The sequence below is a fragment of the Pongo abelii genome, chromosome 4, assembly GCF_028885655.2.
Source record: "Pongo abelii isolate AG06213 chromosome 4, NHGRI_mPonAbe1-v2.0_pri, whole genome shotgun sequence".
NCBI lineage: Eukaryota > Metazoa > Chordata > Mammalia > Primates > Hominidae > Pongo > Pongo abelii.
The window spans coordinates 117,772,808-117,794,547 of record NC_071989.2 but is presented as its reverse complement, the minus strand read 5'-3'; the positions used below and the strand labels follow the sequence as shown (position 1 = coordinate 117,794,547).

The window sequence follows — 21,740 nt, the reverse complement described above, 5'->3', positions numbered from 1 at the left end:
TTGTAGAAAAGATGAACATACAGGTAATTTATATGAAGCGATAAAAATTCTTTCAAATAATGTACAAAAAATTATATTTCAATGTCTCTTTTCATTAAGCTTCTCATCCTCTTTGCTAATGCAAGAACAATGGAATTACACATTTTTATGATGACCATAGATGAAATCACTAACCATCTCCAGGAAGGTATCAGAAGAGTAAGAGTCGTATGTGAGTTTGTCCTTCAAAATAAGAAGAAATGCAGAATTTCCAATTATCTTCTCCAAAACCATTAACGAATGAAAAAGTCTGTAAATCAAAAATTTTATTAGTCTGAGAAACAGTTTAAAAATCTGTATACAATATTTTCGGTTTCATTACTAATAGCCAAACCACCAGTATCTTCATCTTGTATTCAAAGTGAAACCTATAATGAATCTATGACAAATCTGCTCTTTTTTCCCCTAGAACTAAGTACTTAGAAAAATGGTTAATCAGAAGATATAACTGACAAGAATCCATTTAAAACCGAAAGCTTTCTGGACACACTTGAAACACATAAACATAATCAAACTATGTATACTTTTTGTGAATATCGCACCAAATAATAATATCCAGTAGGATCACCCCAATAACTTCGAAGCATTCTATCAAAAAAACAACGATTTGCTACTTTAGAAAAAGCTCTAACAAGGGTTTTAACAATGAATAAAAACATGAGATAATTCAGTTCACAAGAAAATTCAATTAGTATACAAGTCATACCCCAAGAATTAAAACAGATGTTTTGTTTAATTTAGTTTCATGTTCTTGTTCAAGAGAACCAGAACAAGAGTTTTTGACAGATGTGAATAATGAAATTGTCTTCATCCCTGTTAATTTTTTTGGTCACTGAAATTACTAACTATATTCAAATTGTATTTTTATGTCTAAGGAATCAAAAGTCTATTGATTCCAGACCAATTCTGAAATACATCCTCAGTACATCACCAGCTACTGCTGAAGCACTACTCATGGAAAAAGAATTTGATTGAAGATTTTTTTTTTCCTAATTCAGTTATGTTTCTTGAAGGCTTTACAGACCACGCATCCATAGGCAAATTCATATGGGAGAAGTATGTAGAAACTCCTCGCTAATCACGTTTTCAATTATATTATTTTTTCCAATACAGAAAGCAACTTTGGATCTATGCCTTAAAGACATTTTTGTTGTCATGCAACAACAACAAAAAAAACCTATAAAAGAAGTTAACTTCTTTTTTGCAGAGCATTAATATTTCCTTCAGAGATGTAAGTGATCATGATCAATGTTATTAATTAAATACATTTACATGGCAAATCTATAATTTTAATGCTAAAATCTTATGGATTTGAGTTCATGCCATAATCTAACTAAACTTCCCAATATATTCAAATGTTTTCCTAGACAGCGTTAAGTGTTTTCACCATACTAAAACACCATACGAATATGGTTCAGTTATGACAGTAAGACCCTCAATCTAAGTTCCTTTCTATTGTCTACAGGGCTATCTTTATTAGGCAGCCTGAATCTGCAGAGTGAAAGTCATGTTCTCCACCACCTAAAACCACAGATGTATTAAAGAGTCCTAATTAAACTGAGTGAAAGCCAGGAATCAATGTCTGCATCCTAAAGGCACACACGCAGCCTTCTCATAAGATGAGTGAGTACTAAAGACTACAGTATATCACTCCCCAAATGTTTTCTCAGGATGTATAGAGCTGTTTTGTTTAAAACAAAACAAAATGAAACACAGTACATTTGGGAAACGTTGGGTAAAACAAAATTCTAAGTGTTTCAACATTTCATTAATACAGGATTTTTTTCAGGGCCTCTAATTTCCGAACATGCACTTATCCTATTAATATGGAATACGGTTCGGGAAAAATCACTTGGGAATCACAGTTTCTTAGTTTGCTGTTATGGCTGTTGTATTAAGGAGATGTTAGCATGTCTGCCACTATATAGTTTGTCTACATTTTAGGACCCTCATGCTCACCCTGTGTTCCGTTTTCTCCTACCTACCTTAATTACAAGTTAGGAATAATTAGCAGAATTCTAAAAACATTTCTCTAAATGACCTCATTACCATTTCTTCTTCCCTTCTACATAAGCCACATTATCTATTAATACTTTTAAGCTGACTGTCTATTACAAACATTGTCCCAATCCAATTCATTTTTTTCATGCCATGATTAGAATTAATCTCCAAATATGCCATGAAGTATTCTTGCTTTCCAGTTTGTAACTTTATACACATTCCATCTATTGTTGACAGCATGCTCTCAGATTTCCCCTGCTATGGCAGAGGAGAAAGAAGGGCCTGAATGCCTGATGACACTGCAGAGCTGCCATACCAGAAACAGTTGTCTACAGATTTTTTTCATATGACATAAAAATAAGCAGGACAGGATTTATTCTGCTTCTGGTTGCTATTACTCGCAGCCAAATGCACCCCTAATTCATAAACTTGTTCACAGCGATATTTCTGCCAAATTTGAATGAATAGTAGTCATCAGTCCAAGTTCAAGAGAACACCCAATACTAACTACCTCTTTGTTAATAATTCTCTAACTTGTGTTTTGAAATTTCCTCCTTAAAATGTCTGTGATAATGACTAGGTAATTGTTTATGACTTTTCAATGAAGTGTGAAATACTTACATAGCAAATTTACAAATGCCAAGTACAGTTTGAGAATTACTACCTTTTTTTCTCTAACACGCAATTCTACACGGGGAAGTTTTTATAAGCTAAAAGCAACTCAAAACATATGGAGGAACCAATGATAGCTCTTCCAGACAGGTCAAGATACAAAAAATCTTCTGTAGCCAAAGCTCCATGACCTATAAGCAAATCTCTTTCGATATGGCACCCAGAGACAGCAAGTGGGCGGTGTAGGAAAATGACTTTTCCAAGTCCTCTTAGGAGCTCTACCCTGGTCTAATTCTAAGCAGTCTCACTTTTAAACTCTCAACAAACCAAGCAGGCCAGGAGCAGGTTAGAAGGAAAAATGGAGGATCTGACCTTACCTTCAAAAATGCTTTCTGTGGAAGAAATACCATCTTTATCATCTAATGAGGGTTTTCTACTTTAACCCCAGATCAACCTCGATAGGTGGGTGTCAAATATATTTGCCATTAAAAAATGGAGAAGATATTCAAGATACTACTTTGAATGTATTTTTTAAGGACTGAAATCAACTAATGAAAACCCAAGAATATCTTTTTCCCCCAATTTCTAGAAAGCCAGTCAAAATATTGTAACTAAAAATTTAATTAACATTTACTACAATTAGTAATATAAGTCGTGAGTCAATTTTTTAAGACTGGTTTTATGTGTTGTATACGCTTTTCTCATCAAGGAGTAGTAATAAGGATATTCACTTTTAAAATCTATTCTTTAAGAAAATCACAGTATATTTTAAATGACTTTAAAATGTTATCAAAGCACAACATTGCTGATAAACAGTATCAGGAAGAATAGTCTAAACTACAGTAAATAAAATAGTCAAAACTCCTTCCCCAATCTAGGAATGCCTCCTGCACTGATCCTAATGAATGAATGGTTATCCAAAGGCTGGCATGAGGATAGAGAACTCCCTACTACAAAAGGTAAGATTTCTTCCCCATTATTAGGAACCTCTGTTTGCCAAGTCCTCTGTTATCTCAGACCACGCCTATACTCATTGTTTCAAAGTCTTTAATATAGAAATAACTTAGCTCCTACTCCCTCGCCCATCTGACAGCCCTTCAATGAGTTAAAGATGGCTTTGATACCAACACCCAGGTCATCCTTTCTCATTCCCAATGGCTTATATCATCCACATATGATAAGGTTTATAGGTCTTTTTCCTTCCTGGCTATGCTTCTCAGCTTATTATGTCAATATACCTCTTAAAAAAAAAAAAAAAGAAGTATACAAGAACAATTGGATATGAAATAGGATGAGATTAAACTGACATACAATGAAGTAGGAATCTTTATCTCTCTAGATTATAACTATGTTTTATTTGATGCCAAGTCCTTGGTCAAGAAGATAACTCCAGTCTCCACACTGTTATTTAGAAGAAAATAGGATCAGCTTTAAACAGTAGTAATAATATTTTACTACGCTATTTGCAGAAATGCATTGCAATAAAAAGTTGGTGCAGCTGGGACTCTGTCGACAGATTTCTTAAAAAGTATTTGAATATCAGTGCTGTTTTGATACAGTAATACTTACGAGGGATATCATTGTTAATGTGGTTTGATATACACTAACAACTTCACCAAAAGATATAATCTTATTACCCATAATTTTAATGATTTTTTTAAAGATGATTTTTCTATAATTAGATTACCTGGTACCATAATCCACAACCACCCAATCTTTTGCAGTTCCTGTGATAGCATCATGATGTTGAAACAGTCCCAAATTCCTTCTGGCTTCTGTCAGTGCCGTGTAAAGTGATGATGAGAGAAATTTATTTATCTTGTAATTGTGAGCTTGTCTCAGGGCGAAATAGTAAAGAATTTCAGCAGCCCTAATTGCATAAAAGTCATATTTTTATTTTAAAACAAACACTTTAGCTTATAATCTAAAACATGTGACATTGATACTTTCCAAATTTTTTAATCCATAATTGCAGTACAAGCAATTTATGAAAAAGATATTGGTAATAATAATTCATATAAAACAACCAATGTATCCCATATAACACATTTACATTCTCAATCATCAAAGAATACCATGTCTACACTGGTGTCAGGGGTCCTTGTTCTAGATGATCCTGGAAAAGAAGCCAGTAGCTGTTGGCAGCAAGACAGGCTTATTTATGTATAGCACAGTGAAAAAAATCTGAAAAATTGGATAAATTTCTCTGTCCTTTCTTCTCTCCAAGAGCAACACACACATAGACCATGAACATCACCAGAATGTCATTTACTCTCACATATACACATTAAGAGAAATGAGAAAGAAAGGCATGGTCGATGAGCGGGACACTCAGAGGAGAGGAGAGGCAGAAAATAATGATGCAAGAATAGTTCGGGGAAAGGGTTAGTTTCAGTTTTGAATGATAACATATAACAAATACAGAGAATTTAACAACACAAACTGAAAAATGATAAACAGGATGTCAGCTGGGCATGGTGGCTTATGCCTGTAATCCTAGCATCTTGGGAGACCAAAGCAGGAAAATCACTTGAACCCAGGAGTTCAAGACCAGCCTGGACAACATAGAGAGACTCTATCTTAGCCAGGTGTAGTGATATGCACCTATAGTCCTAGCTACTCAGGAGGCTGAGATGGGAGGATCACTTGAGCCCAGGAGTTTGAGGCCGCAGTGAACTAGGATCACACTACTACACTCCAGCCTGGGCAACAGAGCAAGACTGTGTCTCTTAAAAAAAAAAAAAAAAAAATGTCCTTTGTAGTATATTTTAAAGGAAAAAACCTTTAGTCTAAGAAGAACATGGGGGCTATAATTTCCACCTTTTATGTTTTTTCATCAAAGGATATGGCTCAAGATAAGTTTTTCTTAAAAACTTATTTAAAAGGAGACATGGCTTGATGAAGTAAAAAGTATAAGAAGGTTCTATACACGAAACATGTTTTAAGGACAATGGAGACAGAATCAAGGCAACTTGAAAATGTTATCAAGATTCGGAAAAGAGGAGACACTAGAAATACTTTTTTTGTTTGTAAAATGATGAATTTCTCTAAACTGTAGAAATAATCAAAGGAGAGTAAACAATCTCCACTTTTAAATTCTGATCCTTCCAAAAATCATGACGTAACAATCACTAAGCTTGAATTAACTAAATCGTGTATCTATGTTAACATATATCCATGGCATATATTCCTGGTTTTAAAAGGAGTACATATGCATATCCAGATAGTCTAAAATGTTAAGAAGATTTGGGAAATATTGTCTTCCCTATACTTTTACATTTTATCCACATTTTACAAATGAGCATAGGGATGAAATATTACTATTTTCAGACAAACTTACGTATAAATCAATACATTTGGAAAGTCACAACTATTGTATGGTTTTTTGGTTTGTTTTAATGCAGCAGAATTTTCCAAATATATTACTAGCAGTAACCACAATGCCTTGAATATGTTCAATAAATTAAGATAAACCAATATTCTTTTTGCCACTAAAAAATACTTGGCACTTAAAAATCACTAATTCAGTGGTCCAAAACGATCTCTACATTATTGAGAATATAATCCACTTTATAACAGAAAAGTTTAAAACAGTATAAGAGATAACTGGTTGATATTCTGTAGGGTAAGAATGGATAGTTACTATAATATGTAAACATTATTTTAAATTTAATAAGATATATTCCATTACCTCAAGCAGTTATTTCTTTGTTAGAAACATTCCAATTCTACTTTTAGTTATTTTGAAACACATAAATGATGAATATACAAATTATGATTTGATTATTATATACTGTATGCTTATATCAAAATATCACATGTACTCCATAAATATGTACAACTAATATGTATCTATAATAATGAAAATAATTTTTTTAAATGAGACATATTTTTCTGACATATTACAAGTAACAGTAAAAGGTTAGGCTTTTGAAATAGTATTTAATAGCAGCACAATATTAACAATAAAAAAACACTACCATATAAAAATACAACTCTTAAATTCATAATTTTTAATAAAAAGCCTTTCCAAAATGTAATCAGTGTCCACTAGTATATAAAAGACAGTAAGTACAATCTAACTCAAACATCGAGATTCATCATGAAAATGAATTACTTTACTGGTCTATACATAGAGAAAACCTTGGGAGCCTCTAGAGTAGTTTTAACTTTTATCAACAATCAGCCTCTGTTAGTTACTTAGGACCATGCTCTCCAATATGGCAGCCATAGCCACACATGGCTATTGACATTTAAATTAATTAAAATTAAATGGGCACATTTCAAGTGCTCAATAGTAACATGTGCCTAATGACTACCATATTGGACAGTGCAGAAATAGAACCTATCACTATAGAACATTCTATCAGCGATTGAAAGTTCTCCTGGATAGTATCAGTTTAGTGTTTTTATGTTTTCTACAGACTTTTCTGTCTTCTCTGTATCCATTTACATTTTCAATCACTATCTGCCCCATCAGTCATCATTTTTTCAAATGTTGTTCTTCTATGCAGATAACTGTGCCTATAGAAATGTGCTCCAAATAAGTATGTAAGAACTGAGATGAAGCCTAGTCTAAAGTTCTCCCACATACAAAATACATTAGTTTTGGATTGTGAACTTTGAAGCTCACGTTTGGCTGCTGGGAGGCCCTATTTCCTTCTTTGATGCTCACCTATGTTTCCAATGAGAAGCCTATCAGATTACTAGCCTGCAGACACTCATGATGGTGTCACTGAATATTAATATGGTGTGCAAATAACACAGGTAAATTAATTAGAAAAATACAAAATGTAGGATACAACTCCTTAAAAATCTAATTAAATAAACTATTTTTTCTTCCGGAACAAAAACCCATGTAATAATTTGATTGTAGTCTGGAGACGTATTTCTGATTGCATTAAAATTTCACAATTACATTAAGTGCTTAATTAGAGCTTAACACTACATAATGTACTACATGAATGATGTATATTATGCAAAACTCTACAAAAAGGTTATGATAATATAAAGAAAGTGAATAAATACATGTAGCTATAGAAAGGTAAAAGTACCTTAAATGAGATTCCATGATTCTATCCATTCGTTTGTAAAAGGGTCTGGATGTAAAATAGCCACTCCAGTAATGATCATCCCGATCGGCGTAAGTGAAAAAATCTCCACTTAAAACAGGGAACATCGATTGGCCCTTGTCTCTCTGAGTTTCATCTGCTTTATCCAGCGCATCAAAAAAATCTGATAAAGTTCCAAACTGTATCTAGTTTAAAAAAAAATGCACTTCAATTATTCATTCTACCTTAAAATTATTTACTTCTTACACTGTTAGGGAAAGTTAATAATAAATATTTAAGATGTGTTTCCAAGTTAAGATGAATACATAGCTCAGATTTTATAAAAATCAGAAGCAAGGAAGAAAATAATAGTGACTTTTTTTTTACTTACATTAAGGCCCAAATTAAACTAAGGGAAAACTTATACACTTCAGCAGTTAAAAGGAGAGCTATTCAGATCTACAAATCAGTGAATATGAAAACTCCTACATATCTCTAGAATTTCAAAGTGTACAATGATTTGGGCATGGATTAATCCAGATAAATGAAAGATGAGGGCAGCAGCAAAAATAAAAGACATATTAAAGTGTTCCAGAAGTCTAGAATAACAGTTTTATTAGCCATAAAGTCTAGAAGAATAATTTTGTTAGCCATAAGGTATTTCATATATCATACCCTCCTCTATCTCCCTTTTCCCTCAGTTGAGTTCTTGTGAAGGAGAAGGGACTTTAAGAACAGCAGGTCATTTTTAAAAAATGAACTTACTCTACCAGTAGGTAACACTGAGTAGAAGTTAAATCCAAGGAGTGCTAAGAATGGCAAGTCTGGCTGCTTAAACACACTGGTCTTTCTGACTAATGATTTAAATCAGCAGTAAGAAATTCGTTTTTATGAGTTCAAACTATTCTACAAATCAAAGACAAAAAGAAACACGATACTAAATCTTGTAAACAGATATTAAAAGGCAGTCCTGTCAAAAATAAATAGATTGTTTAACAGGGAATGTGTTCCTTTTAAAAGAAAGATGCTGATTTTGTTGTTTCCTACACACATACATATACACAAACACACACACACACACATACACACAGATATTGCAAGTCATTTTGATTCAAGGTAGCAATAGCATAGCTTTGAATTCCATCTCTACCACTTATCTGACATGTGTTTTGAGCATATTACATAAATTCTGTCTATCCACGTTACAGTGAATAGGGCTCTTAAGTAAAAAGCTTACAACTGGCCGGGTGTCGTGGCTCACGCCTGTAATCCTAGCACTTTGGTAGGCTGAGGCGGGTGGATCACGAGGTCAGGAGATGGAGACCATCCTGGCTAACACAGTAAACCCCGTCTCTACTAAAAATACAAAAAAAAATTAGCCGGGTGTGGTGGCAGGTGCCTGTAGTCCCAGCTACTCGGGAGGCTGAGGCAGGAGAATGGCATGAACCCAGGAGGCGGACCTTGCAGTGAGCAGAGATCACGCCACTGCATTCCAGCCTGGGTGACAGAGCGAGACTCCATCACAAAAACAAACAAACAAAAAACTTACAACCATGACTGGCAAATAATGGTATAAGCTTTAGCTATCATTTCTTCACTGCAAAGACAAAATTGCGACTGGAACATTTACAACAATGATACTGATAAGGCAAATATAAGTGATTGTAATCTAGTTGTGTTGCAACATATTTTTACAGCAAAATAGATGATTATTTCTAAATCCTTATGTTTATATTAAAGATAAGCAATTCTCAACTGTATTCAATTTGGTGTAGCCAACGTATCTTGGCTTCACCAAACAGAGAATCATCTTGGGCAAGTTAATCTATTTGTGCCTCAATTTCCTCATCTACAATGGGAACAATCATAGGACCTACCAGAAAATGTTCAGATAACTAAATAAGTTAAATAAAGTACTTTAAGCAATTTACAGCAAATAATATGCACTCAATATGTTTTAGCTAACACTAAGAGTATTATTACTCACAAGCATTACTAGGAAGAAGACTGTGTGTGTATGTGTGTGCACGCGTGTGTGTGTGTAACCATAAAAGAAATGAGTCACGAATATAAGGAAATATGGCATTAACTTCATATCCAGCAGATACAGATGAGCTCAGGAAAGTATAAATAATAAGAGTGACAAAATAGTCTACGATCTAAATATTTCTGAGTCTCACGTTCCTCAAATATAAAACAAAGGATTTTATTTAGATAATAAAAATCATTTTGAACTTCAAAGTTTAGAAATCTATAGCATGCTACAGAATTAGTATTAACAATAAAGTATACCCTTTGAAAATATTTCAATTAGTTTTTGATACGAGCCACGATGAAAATACTTCCTTCTTGGCAATGTCCCAGAGCAGTTTAGATAAGTAGCCTAGTAGGCTTTCTCGAAAACTTAATTCAATGTTTAAGGGTAGAAAAATAACTCAGTACCTGTGCTAGAGTATTTTTTAAAGTAATTATTTAAAGTAAATTTCTCTAGAAAGTCTCTTGGTAGCCCACAAAAAGTAAATATTTAGGACACCTTTAAAAATAACCAAATAAAAATATTCATATGGTTTTATATTAAAAGGCAACAACTTTAATCTTAAATGTAAGAATTCTATCAGGACAACACATAAGAAAAATTACAAAAATTGTTAAATGATGATCAAATGGCAAAATGACTGTCTTGGCTATTCCATGTCAATTTTTCAGCCATCTGAACTCAGTTATTTACTTTTGTTCTCCAGTTCATTAAAAGAAAACAATAAATTTATGCTTCCAGTTCAGACAAAGTAACTTTAAGTATCCCACAAGAAACAGATATAACTAGATAAACTATAGAAAGAAAAAGCTTTGAAGACATTAAAGAACTAAAGCAGCCAGAACTTAAGGGACAAAAATGTTGGAGAGAAAGAAAATGCATTAAGGTGGACCCTATACTCTACCGAATTTTCATCTTGGGGTACTGGTCCAATCATTGCACAAGACATAAAGGCCTAACAGAAAGCAATGTCCTAGAAGAAGAAAATAATGAAATTTAGTATCTGGTCGTGAAAAAACACTCTGTAAATGAGGAATATAAGGAAAAGTCCATAATCTGATAAAGGGAATCTACAAAATTCTACAGCAAACATGATGACTAACGAATGTTTTCTCTCTTAGAAAATTATGTCTGCTTTCACCACTCCTACTCAACATTATACTAGAGGACACAGCCATCGCACATGGTAAGAAAGTAGATGGAAAGATTTAAAGCTTTGGAGAGGAAGACATAAATATGCCATTATTCATACATAGAAAATCCATAAAGAATCCACAAATAACTAAAAATAATAAATAAATTTAACAAAGTTACTGGATACAAGGCTAAAATGCAAAAGTCAATTGCATTAATACACAAAATACACCACGTTCATCGATTAGATGGCCCAATAATTGTAGTTATTTGTGCTCAAATCAAACCAAAGATTCAATGCAGTCCCAATCAAAATTCCGTTCAATTTTTTTTTTTTTTTTTGGTAGAAATTTAAAAGATGACCTACACCTATGTAGAATTACAAAGGACTAACAGTAACCAATGCAATTTTGGGAAGGAGAACAAAACTGGAAGACTTTTACTATCAGATATTAAAACCTATTATAAAACTGTAGTGTTAATAATTGCACATTGCGCACATGTACCATAAAACCTAAAGTATAACAATAAAAAAAAAAGAAAAAAAGAAAAAAAAGAATAAAAAAAAGAAAAAAAAGAAAAAAAATAAATAAATAAAAAATAAAAGATGACCTACACCTATGCAGAATTACAAAGGACTAACAGTAACCAATGCAATTTTGGGAAGGAGAACAAAACTGGAAGACTTTTACTATCAGATATTAAAACCAATTATAAAACTGTAGTGTTAATAATTAAGACAGTGTGAGATGAGTCAAACAGACCAATAAAAGCGAACAGAGAGTGTAGACACAGACCCACACACAAATGCAGTCTCATTCATGATTAATGACAAAGATGACACTGTGGTGCTGTGGAAGAAAGTATGGTCTTTTCAATAAATGGTGCTGGATATCTATATAAGCCAAAATATATCTTGATCCCTACCCTCACACAATTCACAGCAATCCATTTCAGATAGATTATAGACCTAAATGTTGAAGGCAAGACAATTAAGCTTCTAGAGGATAGCTTCATAAGAATGTAGCTTCACAACCAAATGATAAACGAAAATTTTTTAAACAGAACAAGTTCTAAACATAAAGAAAAATAGTTATATTTGATTAATTAAAATTAAAAATTTCTGTTCATCAAAAGACAGCATGAGAAAGTGAAAATACAGGCTACATAGTAGGAGACAACATTTGCATAACTTTTATATGAAAAAAGGTAGAATTCAAAATGTACCGAAGAGCTATAAACAGTAAGAAAAAGACAACCCAATTTAATTAAAAAATCATCAAAAGACTTAAACAGGTACTTCACAAAAGAGGATACTCAAATGGCAATAAACATATGAAAAGATGCTCAACCTCATTAACCACAGGAGAAATAAAAAATAAAACCATCCCATCTATCAAAAGGATAAAAATGGAAAACAAAAATCCTGACAATACAAACTGAGAAAGGGTGTGGAACAACCGAAACTCTTGTACAACACAATCGGTGCATCTATTTTGGAACAGTTTGGCAATATATACTAAAACTGAACATGTGCATACTCAATGGCCAAAAAATTACATCCCATTTTATACCCATGTAAATTCATAACAAGTAACCAAAACATGGACAAAATATTCAAAGCAGACTTATTTGTGATAGACTATTTGTGATAGATAGATATTGGGAACAATCCCAAATACCCAATAACAATACAATGAATAAACTGTGGTATATTCATGAAAAAATGAATACTAGAGATACTATACAGTACTAAAAAGGAATGAACTACTGCTACCAGCAACAGAATGTATGACTCTTGCAAACATAATGTGGAAAGAAAAAGCCAGACACAAAGTACACGTGTATGGTCCCCATCGTATAAAATTCAAGAATAGGCAACAGTAATCATGGTGACAGATGTGAAAGTAGTGGTTGCTTTTGCAGCAGTTGGTGATGACTGGAAAGAGATCCGAGGGACAACAAAAGTTCTAAGCCTTAATATGGATGATGGTTACATGGAGACTTTTAAACTTGCAAAATTCTATGCACACTTATGGTTTGTCCACTTCTTCTATGTATGTGGCACTTCAATTTTTTAAATTACTTTTAAAAAACTGTTCTAGTAGGCAAAGGATGAAATAGGTAGAATACTAAAATCAGGGTCTAATTTTTTCAGTCAGACAGGAGACCAGATGCTTCTATGAACCAAAATCACTTCCTAGTAAGATGTAATTACAGATAAGATACTCATATATATATCCCCTCCTCTGATCACATATTCATGTATGAGCATCATCTCTCAGGAAAATACACGGATAATTTAAACATACCCCTAGGATCCGAGTTCATAATCTGATAAAAATTCAGCTGTAACGACCCTGAATAAACTTGATATATTATTAGGTTTATTTATCTATTTGATATTACTTAGGTTTATTTAATAAACTTGAATTCTTACTAAACTATAGTTCACCATCAGCTTTCAAATTTCCTAAACAGTAATATCACTTCCTTTCTATAGTATTTTCACAGATGTTCTACTTTTACATGTCAATATGTGAAATAATAAACATGCTGAATAATTAATCTTCTTATGTAGAGTCTCTAAGACACATTAAAAAAAAAAAAAAAAAAGACTTTAAAAGCCTGTTGTCCCAACACAAACAAATGATAAAAGTTTGAAGTGGTAGATATCCTAAATACCCTGATTTGATCATTATACATTCTCTGCATGTATCAAAATTCATAGGTGTCCCATAAATATATATAATTATGTATCAATAAAAAATCAATTTTGTAATTAAAAAACTTGTTGATCAAATGCAATATATGATTATTGCTTGAATTTTGACTCAAACAAACCATGTGTTAAAAGAATTGTTTTTTACGAGATGAGGAAAATTTGAATCTGCCCAGATATGTATCATGAAATTATTGTTAGTTTTTTAGGTGTGATAATGGTATTATCGTTATATTTTTAAAGAGAACCTTTATAATTTAGGGATACATACTGAAATATTTACAGGTGAAACTATATGAAACCTGAGACTGGCTTCAATATAATCCTGTGGGGAAGAGTGAGACAGCAGTGGGGCATGGCTGAAACAAGAGTGGTCTTGAGTTGAAGAATGCTGCAGCTGAGCCATGGATATGGGGAGAAGGGGAACAATTTTTGCTATTTTCAGAACTTTACAGTATATTTTAAATTTTCCATAAGAAAAAAAAAGAGTAAGAACCATAGGCAAATGATTAATTTTAGAAGTCTTCTCACTTAAAAAAAAAATGTTAGTGTATTCTCTGGACATAGGACATTTGTTTGCAAAATTCATGACATGTTCATCTGCATCTGCCAGTCATGCTACTAAATCACAAGGATGCAGCTGTCAGAGAGAAATAACAGACTTTCGATGTTGGTAAAAAAACAAAACAAAACAAAACAAGCACAACAAAAACAGGACGTCCCTGAAGACTAAATATCACAACTTCGTAGGTACATATTTTCAATCACATAAAAGTAAATTCCTCTTTAATCCTCAAGGAGTGTTAGGAACGAGACAACTTTAGATATGCAACTACAGCATATAATAATTTTCTTCCTAATGGATTATACTTTTACACAAGAATTATATATTCTAAGAAGCACTGTGATGTAGGACAAAGAAGCTAAGGATTTCTGTTTATAGTCTCATTTAATAATAAAGGCTCAACTTCAAATACGGAATCATAAATATTTTCTCCTTACCTTAACTTTAAACTTGGACTGAGAATTCATATAATCAAAAAGCTGCTGATAATTCTTAAACTGTAAATCCCATTCTGTGTATTCACAGTAGCGGAAATCATCTCCTAGTGGAGCCAGGAGAACTTTGGTACGAAAAAGCTTTGACTTCTTTCGGTACTGATCTAGTAGCATCCGAGCCCTACAAAAAAACAAACAAACAAAAAAAAAACAGAAAATATGAATTTGACTAAGAAAAAGTGAATGTGACAATTGATTAAAAAGGAAATAACCGAATTCAAAAGTACATTATATTAAAAGAAAATGTATATTTTATCTATCTGCAAGGTTAGTACAATTTAAAGACAGATTTTTTTTAAACTATCATACTAATTTTCATTATCCTTTAAAAATATTCATAAATTCTTATCAGAAGGAAAAGCTCATAGGTTTCCAATGGATTATCTTTGGAGAAATATGGTCATGTACCAACTTGGCATATAATAAGTGGGGTACCAATGACTTCCTAAAGCCCAGCCACAGAGATTGAATACCAGATAGCCCAGGTGTTAAAATAATTTATCTAGTAAGACAATAAGGACTTCCCACATATACAGACTTTGAAGTTTGCTTTGTCTTAATATTCCTTTCTCTAATCTAAAATTATCTGATTAAACATAGAAAAAAGTGTACTTTGAACAAAACCAAAAGGGAATAAATGTTAATCTATAACATTTTATAGAGTCATATTTCCTCTTGTAAAGAAAAAAAAACCAACACACTTGTCACCTGCCACCAATAATCCGAGTATTTGTCACAGTGCCCTTTTCAACACTGACCATCAGATAAGGATTAGGAGTTGAATTAGCTATTTTGGTTTCTACTTCTCTGGACTCTAACCAATAGCTTGATGGAATAGCTTTTGTATTTCATATTCTATTATAGTATTCTGCAGAATGTCCTTTGGAAATCACTGAATTAGGGCATCATTTAAGAAAGTCTGAGAATACAAACTAAGAGAAAGGGCTTGTGAAAATGAAATTATACAAGTGGATGAACCCAGAGCAGTTCACAATATTTACAAAGACAAAGCTTAAGAAATCAGTGATTAAACGACAAGTATTTTTATAATTTTCACTTCAAGGATCATCCAAAAGTAAATTCTAATTCACAATATAAAAACTTATGAAAGTATCTCAAAGAACACCAATGATGGAATGAAGCATTTTATAAAAATTATAAACATTTAACTAAATTTAAATCTCATATGGTCCTTTTTACATTTATAATCTCTGAAATTGCTTTGCAAATATAAAATTTTAGCAGCAACATAATACCTTGGTGAGTAAAATATAACCACAGCGTCCTTATGTAACATATAATGCTTAGTTTTCTGACATTAGCACATTACTTCATCTTTACTAGTAATTTACTAACCTTCCACATTTGCCAAAACACTTTTGGGTTACTTATGATAAAAAACACATGAAGAATGAGATTAACCACATAGAAAGAAGGCTACCAAAAAAAATGAGTAAAAATAATCAAATATATAAATCATAGATATAAGATATAATTGAGTTCCAACTAGATTTCCTAGGTAGCCAGCATAAAAAAGGATTTACTATTAGATATAGAGTATCTTGTATACATATGTGTAAAGCACATATAGAGAAAAGAAATCACAAACGTTAATGGCGTGCCTTTAACACTTCACATCTATCCTAACTCTCAAGCCTGTCCAGAAAGTGTCAACACTGGGAAAGCCAAGTAACCAGCCTGTAACGCCTGGCAGGAAGAAGACACTCACTAAATATATGGTGAGCCAATAACAAATCAATTGACCCAACATCACATTTGAAAACATACAGATGCAATTTGCTACTGATTTATTTTACCAGGTAAGAAATGTCAACTTAAGTGTAACCAAGAAAAAGAAAATCCCCGAAACATCAAATCACGTGACGGTCAACAGAAAAAGCCAACTTAAAATATATACTACTTGACCAAAAATGAACTTGACAAAGAATGATATTTCTTTACTTGCAAAGTAGAAGAACCTGCTGAGCTGGACATATCAAAAGATGCCATCTGTACATTATGGTTAAATTTCATTTTCTTTGGGACGTTAACAAATTGAACAGGGCTAGCCATGGTGGCTCATACCTGTAATCCCAGCACTTTGGGAGGGCGAGGCAGGAGGATCATTTGACCCCAGGAGTTCAAGACTATCCTGGGCAACACAAGGAGACCTCGTCACTACAAAATTTTTTAAAACAATTAGTAGAGCATGGTGGCATGTACCTGTGCTCCCAGCTTACTCAGGAGGCTAAGGTGGGAGAACTGCATGAGCCCAGGTGATGGAGGCTGCAGTGAGCTATTGTTGTCATTGTACTTCAGCCTGGGTGACAGAAAGAGAACCTGTCTCAAAAAAAGTGGGGAGCTTGAAAGGGGTCAGTGAGCTGGAATGCCTGTGTTTGATCTCAATTCATCATCAGGTCAAAAAGAAGGTGATATATGGATCTGAGGTAACCAGTAGAGTTAACATTTCAAGACTTGTAAGAAGTTTGTTTGTTTGTTTATTTTAGAGACAAAGTCTCGCTCTGTCACCCAGGCTGGAGTGCGGTGGGGAGATCTCGGCTCACTGCAAGCTCCGCCTCCCAGGTTCTATTAGTTCTCCTGCCTCAGCCTCCCGAGTAGCTGAGATTACAGGCACACGCCGCCACGCCTGTCTCATTTTTTTGTATTTTAGTAGAAACGGGGTTTTACCATGTTGCCCAGGCTGGTCTCAAACTCCTGAGCTCAGAAAATCCGCCTGCCTCAGCCTCCCAAAGTGCTAGGATTACAGGCATGGGCCACTGCGTCCGGCCAGGAAGTTTAAAAAGAAAAAATCTCTAAGTATTATATAGACTCATTCAACAGTATGCCCCCAGGTGCCTGGAAATCACTTTCAAAACCACTGGAACTAAATGAGCACAAGGTATCATCCTGGAGGCAATTGTTGAAAGGTTAGATGACATAGCAAAAGGATTATAAAAAAGTCTTTTTTTCCTCAATAATGTGCCTCAGGTAGTCTCAGGAGCACCCCCAAAAAAAAAAGAACAAAGGGCTCACAATACTATGAATGCACTGGGACTCCCCAGCTGAAACATCTGGTTCACTTTTAAGAACTTCCCCATCCCTGGTCACCTGAGCAGAGTAGTGTAAATACCTGTAAATATAAACAGCTATTTGCCCACCTACACAGGCCAGGGTGCCCCGACACTCAACCCTTCCTTTTCATTACACCTTCCGCCACACAATATACTGGCTTATTCTCTTATGCCTACTTAGCCCAACCCTAGCTAGAAAGCAGGTTGTTCAGAATTCCTCAGTGGTTCTCATGGCTGTAGGAAACAAGAAAATGAAATCAAGTCAATCCCTAACCTTGGGCAGTTTTTCTAAACAACTATTAAAGTCAGATTTTGATAGAAGGGCTCCATGACTTTAAGAAGGCTGCCATGCTAAAACACCTTCATGTCTGCCACAGTGAGAGGCTCACAAAGAAAATCTTTGTGATTCTAAGGACTCATTGAAGGTAAAAAGATCTCATTTCACCTTCTTCCTCACACACATTTTTTAAGTGACTTCTCTTTTGAAAATAAACTGATTTAATAGTGCAAAAATTTATTTATTTAATTTATTTAATGGGCTATATTATTTTCCTAGCAGAGTTTAGTGTTTTTATATTACATCACAATGTTTTATTTTAATACACTACTAATTTTTAAGTGAAGAAATTAAACTTTAAAAGTACCAATATTAGAAACTACATGTAAGTTGGTTTAATGAGATGCTTCCATCATTAGCACAATTTTCTTCTAAAGAAATGATTCATACCTTTGATTTTTATTTAAATGCATTTAAGTATAAATATTCCTAATTAAAGTTTACTGTAAGTCAAAAACATCAGAATGATGCAAAGATGTGTATATACCAGAGCTGGGAAGCATTCACTATTATTGAAATTGTTATTAAGGGAACAGATAATTACATTCTTTATGTGCTCCATTTAAATAAATGTGTTTTTGCAGTTGAACTGCTTTTCTTACCAATTTGTACAATAGGGACCAGAAGTTTTATTCAACAAAAGTATATGAAATCAATCAAACACAGTAGAAGGCTTTTATAATGAGGGCAAAGGAGATGGTAATAATAGTGTATTATAGGTTATCCATTGTATATTGATCTAGTATTGTTCACTTTCCATTAAAATCTAACACATAACTGGCATACTCAAGGTTCTGGCATTTTTAAGTTGCTTTAGATCTGGTTTGAACGAATACTTCAAACAAGGATAATGTTGGCTCCTAAAGCCCATTTGTTCAACCCTTCAGCAACTAGCAGCTGAGTGGCTACTTTATTCAAGATGTTGTCTTACGAAATATGCATTTTCATACCTGCTTTGGACATTTCCAGGATGTATTGTTTCTGGGGGGACTCCCCAGGGACAACCAAATCTGCCTCCAGGAAGCCGTTTAAAATCAAACTGGCAGCATATTTTAGGATCAGGTCCACAAGTGTGAGGGATGTCATAGCTGTAGAAGGGCATCATGTGGCATAAAATATCTGTGACAGATCCCAGATCTGAAATAAAGAGCCAACACACAAACCTGCATTTATACAATCTGTTTTCCCAAAAAATATTCAAAATGTCATTACTTTACACAAAGTAATGCTGATTTAGCTCTATCCTAAATCAGCAGCCCCTTTAACTTCCAGTACACATACCCCAGCGGTATTTAATGGCCACCTGTATGAAGGAAGATACTCACACATCTCAGTCTCTATCTACCTCTTCTATTTAAGCATAGCAGAGACAGGAAAGCCCCAGCATGAACCAGCGCCAGCTGACCAGGAGGGATACAAACTGAGCAGTAGTAAAAGTTACAGCTGGCTCATCCAAAACTATGTCCATCCCTGGCTGCCAGTTCCTGCCGTAACTGTTCCCAATTCAGGTAACAGGATTCACTGAGAGATACCATGATATTAGCTGCAGAGGCTGGGTGAGAAGAAAAGAGTAAAAAAGGGATGGAAGAACAAAGGAAGTGTGGAGCATAGACTTATAAAAACACTGGAGAAATTCACTCTTGGAGAAAATTTCCTCTTATGGTGAGGAGAGGATGTGCAACCCAGGAGAATCTACAGTCTCACCCCATGTTTACCAAGAATGAGTCAGTCAATGGGACTTTTCACCAACAAAGAAGCACAGGAAAAGAGAAAGTAATTTTCAAAAAGCGAAACAAAAATAAAAACAAAACAAATAAGATATGGAAAATGAGCACTGATTCCTGATGCAGAATTACTTTTAATTAAAACTACAATGTTATCACATGTTGATACCACTGGCCTGGAGAAGTGAGAAGCCTACCAACAAGTGAGACTGAAGGACCTAACTAGTAGTTAAGAGCTATCTTTGTGAATATGATCCTGAGCTTTTAAATAGCCCCTCGCCCTTTATGTATGTATGGATTTCCAATTTTCAGCAATGAGTATGTACTGCTTACATAACAGAAAGACAAAAAAATTTACATTTTTAATAAGTGAAAATAACTGCTTCATTAAGAACTCGAACACATGAACAAGCTCAACTTAATTCGAAAACATTTTTTAAAAAGCAACATGTTCAAATTTATCAAGTAAGTCCTAAAATATTCCAGTTTTATCAATTTAGTTAACTGTTATTTTCCAAATTTAAAACTATTAAAATCTATCTATTTCAGTGCTGTCAGCTGTTTCACTGAATCATATTCCCAACTGTGACACTGTAGATGCTGGTCACTAATGCTTGCTATGAGCATAGAGTCGTCACAAAAGGTTGTCACAAGTCTTAAAACTCTTCTCTCCTATGGATAAGGACATACTCCATATTCCACTAATTCTCCTTATGCTCTACTCTTTTGCAGCTAATTTGCATACTTAATTTTATCTGCTACATTTGGCTGTATCTGTATTTTATCAAATTAGACTGGAATTCCCCTATAAGCAAGGATGTTTTCAATATTTCTTCCTAGTACAATATTTAAATACATAAAAGTACTCAATAATTTCTTACTAACTGATAATTGTTTAAGTAGGGCTTCTTCAAATTCTTTTTTTCAAATTAATATGCTCCTTAGCATTTGATCAAACTATACGGAATGCAATCCCCTACAAGTTCTTGTTCTCCCTACAGGTTTAATTTTCTAGAATTAAGAAACTGTATAGCTAATGCTTTCCTTACTGAAAAAAACAGGAGTACATATAAGAAAGTTACTGTCTAGATTTACAAATGATTTTTCTGACACACTTAAGGGGTCTAGATTACACAAGAAAACAAGTATAATGTAATGCAGTAATTTCTCAAACACTGTTTTATAAATAAAATATTTCTTTCAGATGGAAGTTCACTGAGAACACAATGACAGAGGTTAGGAGCCTGGGCTTCAGGAACTACACAGAACTACATTCAAATCTCTGCTCTCTATGCATGACCTATATGACTTTTGGCAAATGGCTTCTTATATCTAAGCCTCCATTTCTTCACCATAAAAAAAGAATAATATTAAAAAGATTAAATGAGAATGAATATAAAGCAGAGGTAACATAATACATGGCCCATAATAAAGGCTCGAAAAATAAATAGAAAATAAGGTGGTCTGAATTAAATAGGGGTTGAGAAAAGCAAAGGCCTCCCAAGAGGCCTAGATCTTTTCTCCTCTCTCCTAATAAAGAGCTGCAGAAGTATATCCTTAGAATGCCTGCATGGCCACAGAACACACTGTGAAGACAGGTGGTATTTTGATATTAGGGCTGTTTTAGGAGGACAGCATTAAGGCTTTAAAAAGCAATTCTTACAAGATGTAGAGACAAGAGACAGAAGGAAGGAACGCTGGCTGAATATAAGATATATGACTGGATATCAGTTCTAATGCATGTTCAAATTTGTGATAAAACGTGCTTTCTAAAACAGAAGCAAGTGAAAGCATCATTGGCAAAATACTAACTCCTTGTATTTATCTACTTTCTTTAGTCACAAAAAGATTCTCCTATGCTCTATAAATATCTGCATTATTACTTAAAAGAATCTTGACACAGGTACATGGGAAAAATAATTACGAGAGTGACTATCTTTAGGTCACCTGATTTT

At 33.8% G+C, this 21,740-nt stretch overlaps 1 protein-coding gene across 3 annotated transcripts in view; it reads right to left on the bottom strand.

Moving 5' to 3' along the window:
• MAN2A1 (mannosidase alpha class 2A member 1) overlaps positions 1 to 21,740 on the bottom strand; it is a 178,950-nt gene that overhangs the window by 81,171 nt on the left and 76,039 nt on the right. For all 3 annotated transcript variants that reach the window (XM_002815774.5, XM_054555791.2, XM_054555792.2), the window contains 5 exons: positions 19,012 to 19,198; positions 14,597 to 14,774; positions 7,707 to 7,909; positions 4,340 to 4,522; positions 175 to 289 (listed from right to left, as the gene is read on the bottom strand). In XM_002815774.5, the coding sequence (XP_002815820.1) occupies positions 175 to 289; positions 4,340 to 4,522; positions 7,707 to 7,909; positions 14,597 to 14,774; positions 19,012 to 19,198 (866 nt within the window). The remainder of the gene's footprint in view (positions 1 to 174; positions 290 to 4,339; positions 4,523 to 7,706; positions 7,910 to 14,596; positions 14,775 to 19,011; positions 19,199 to 21,740) is intronic.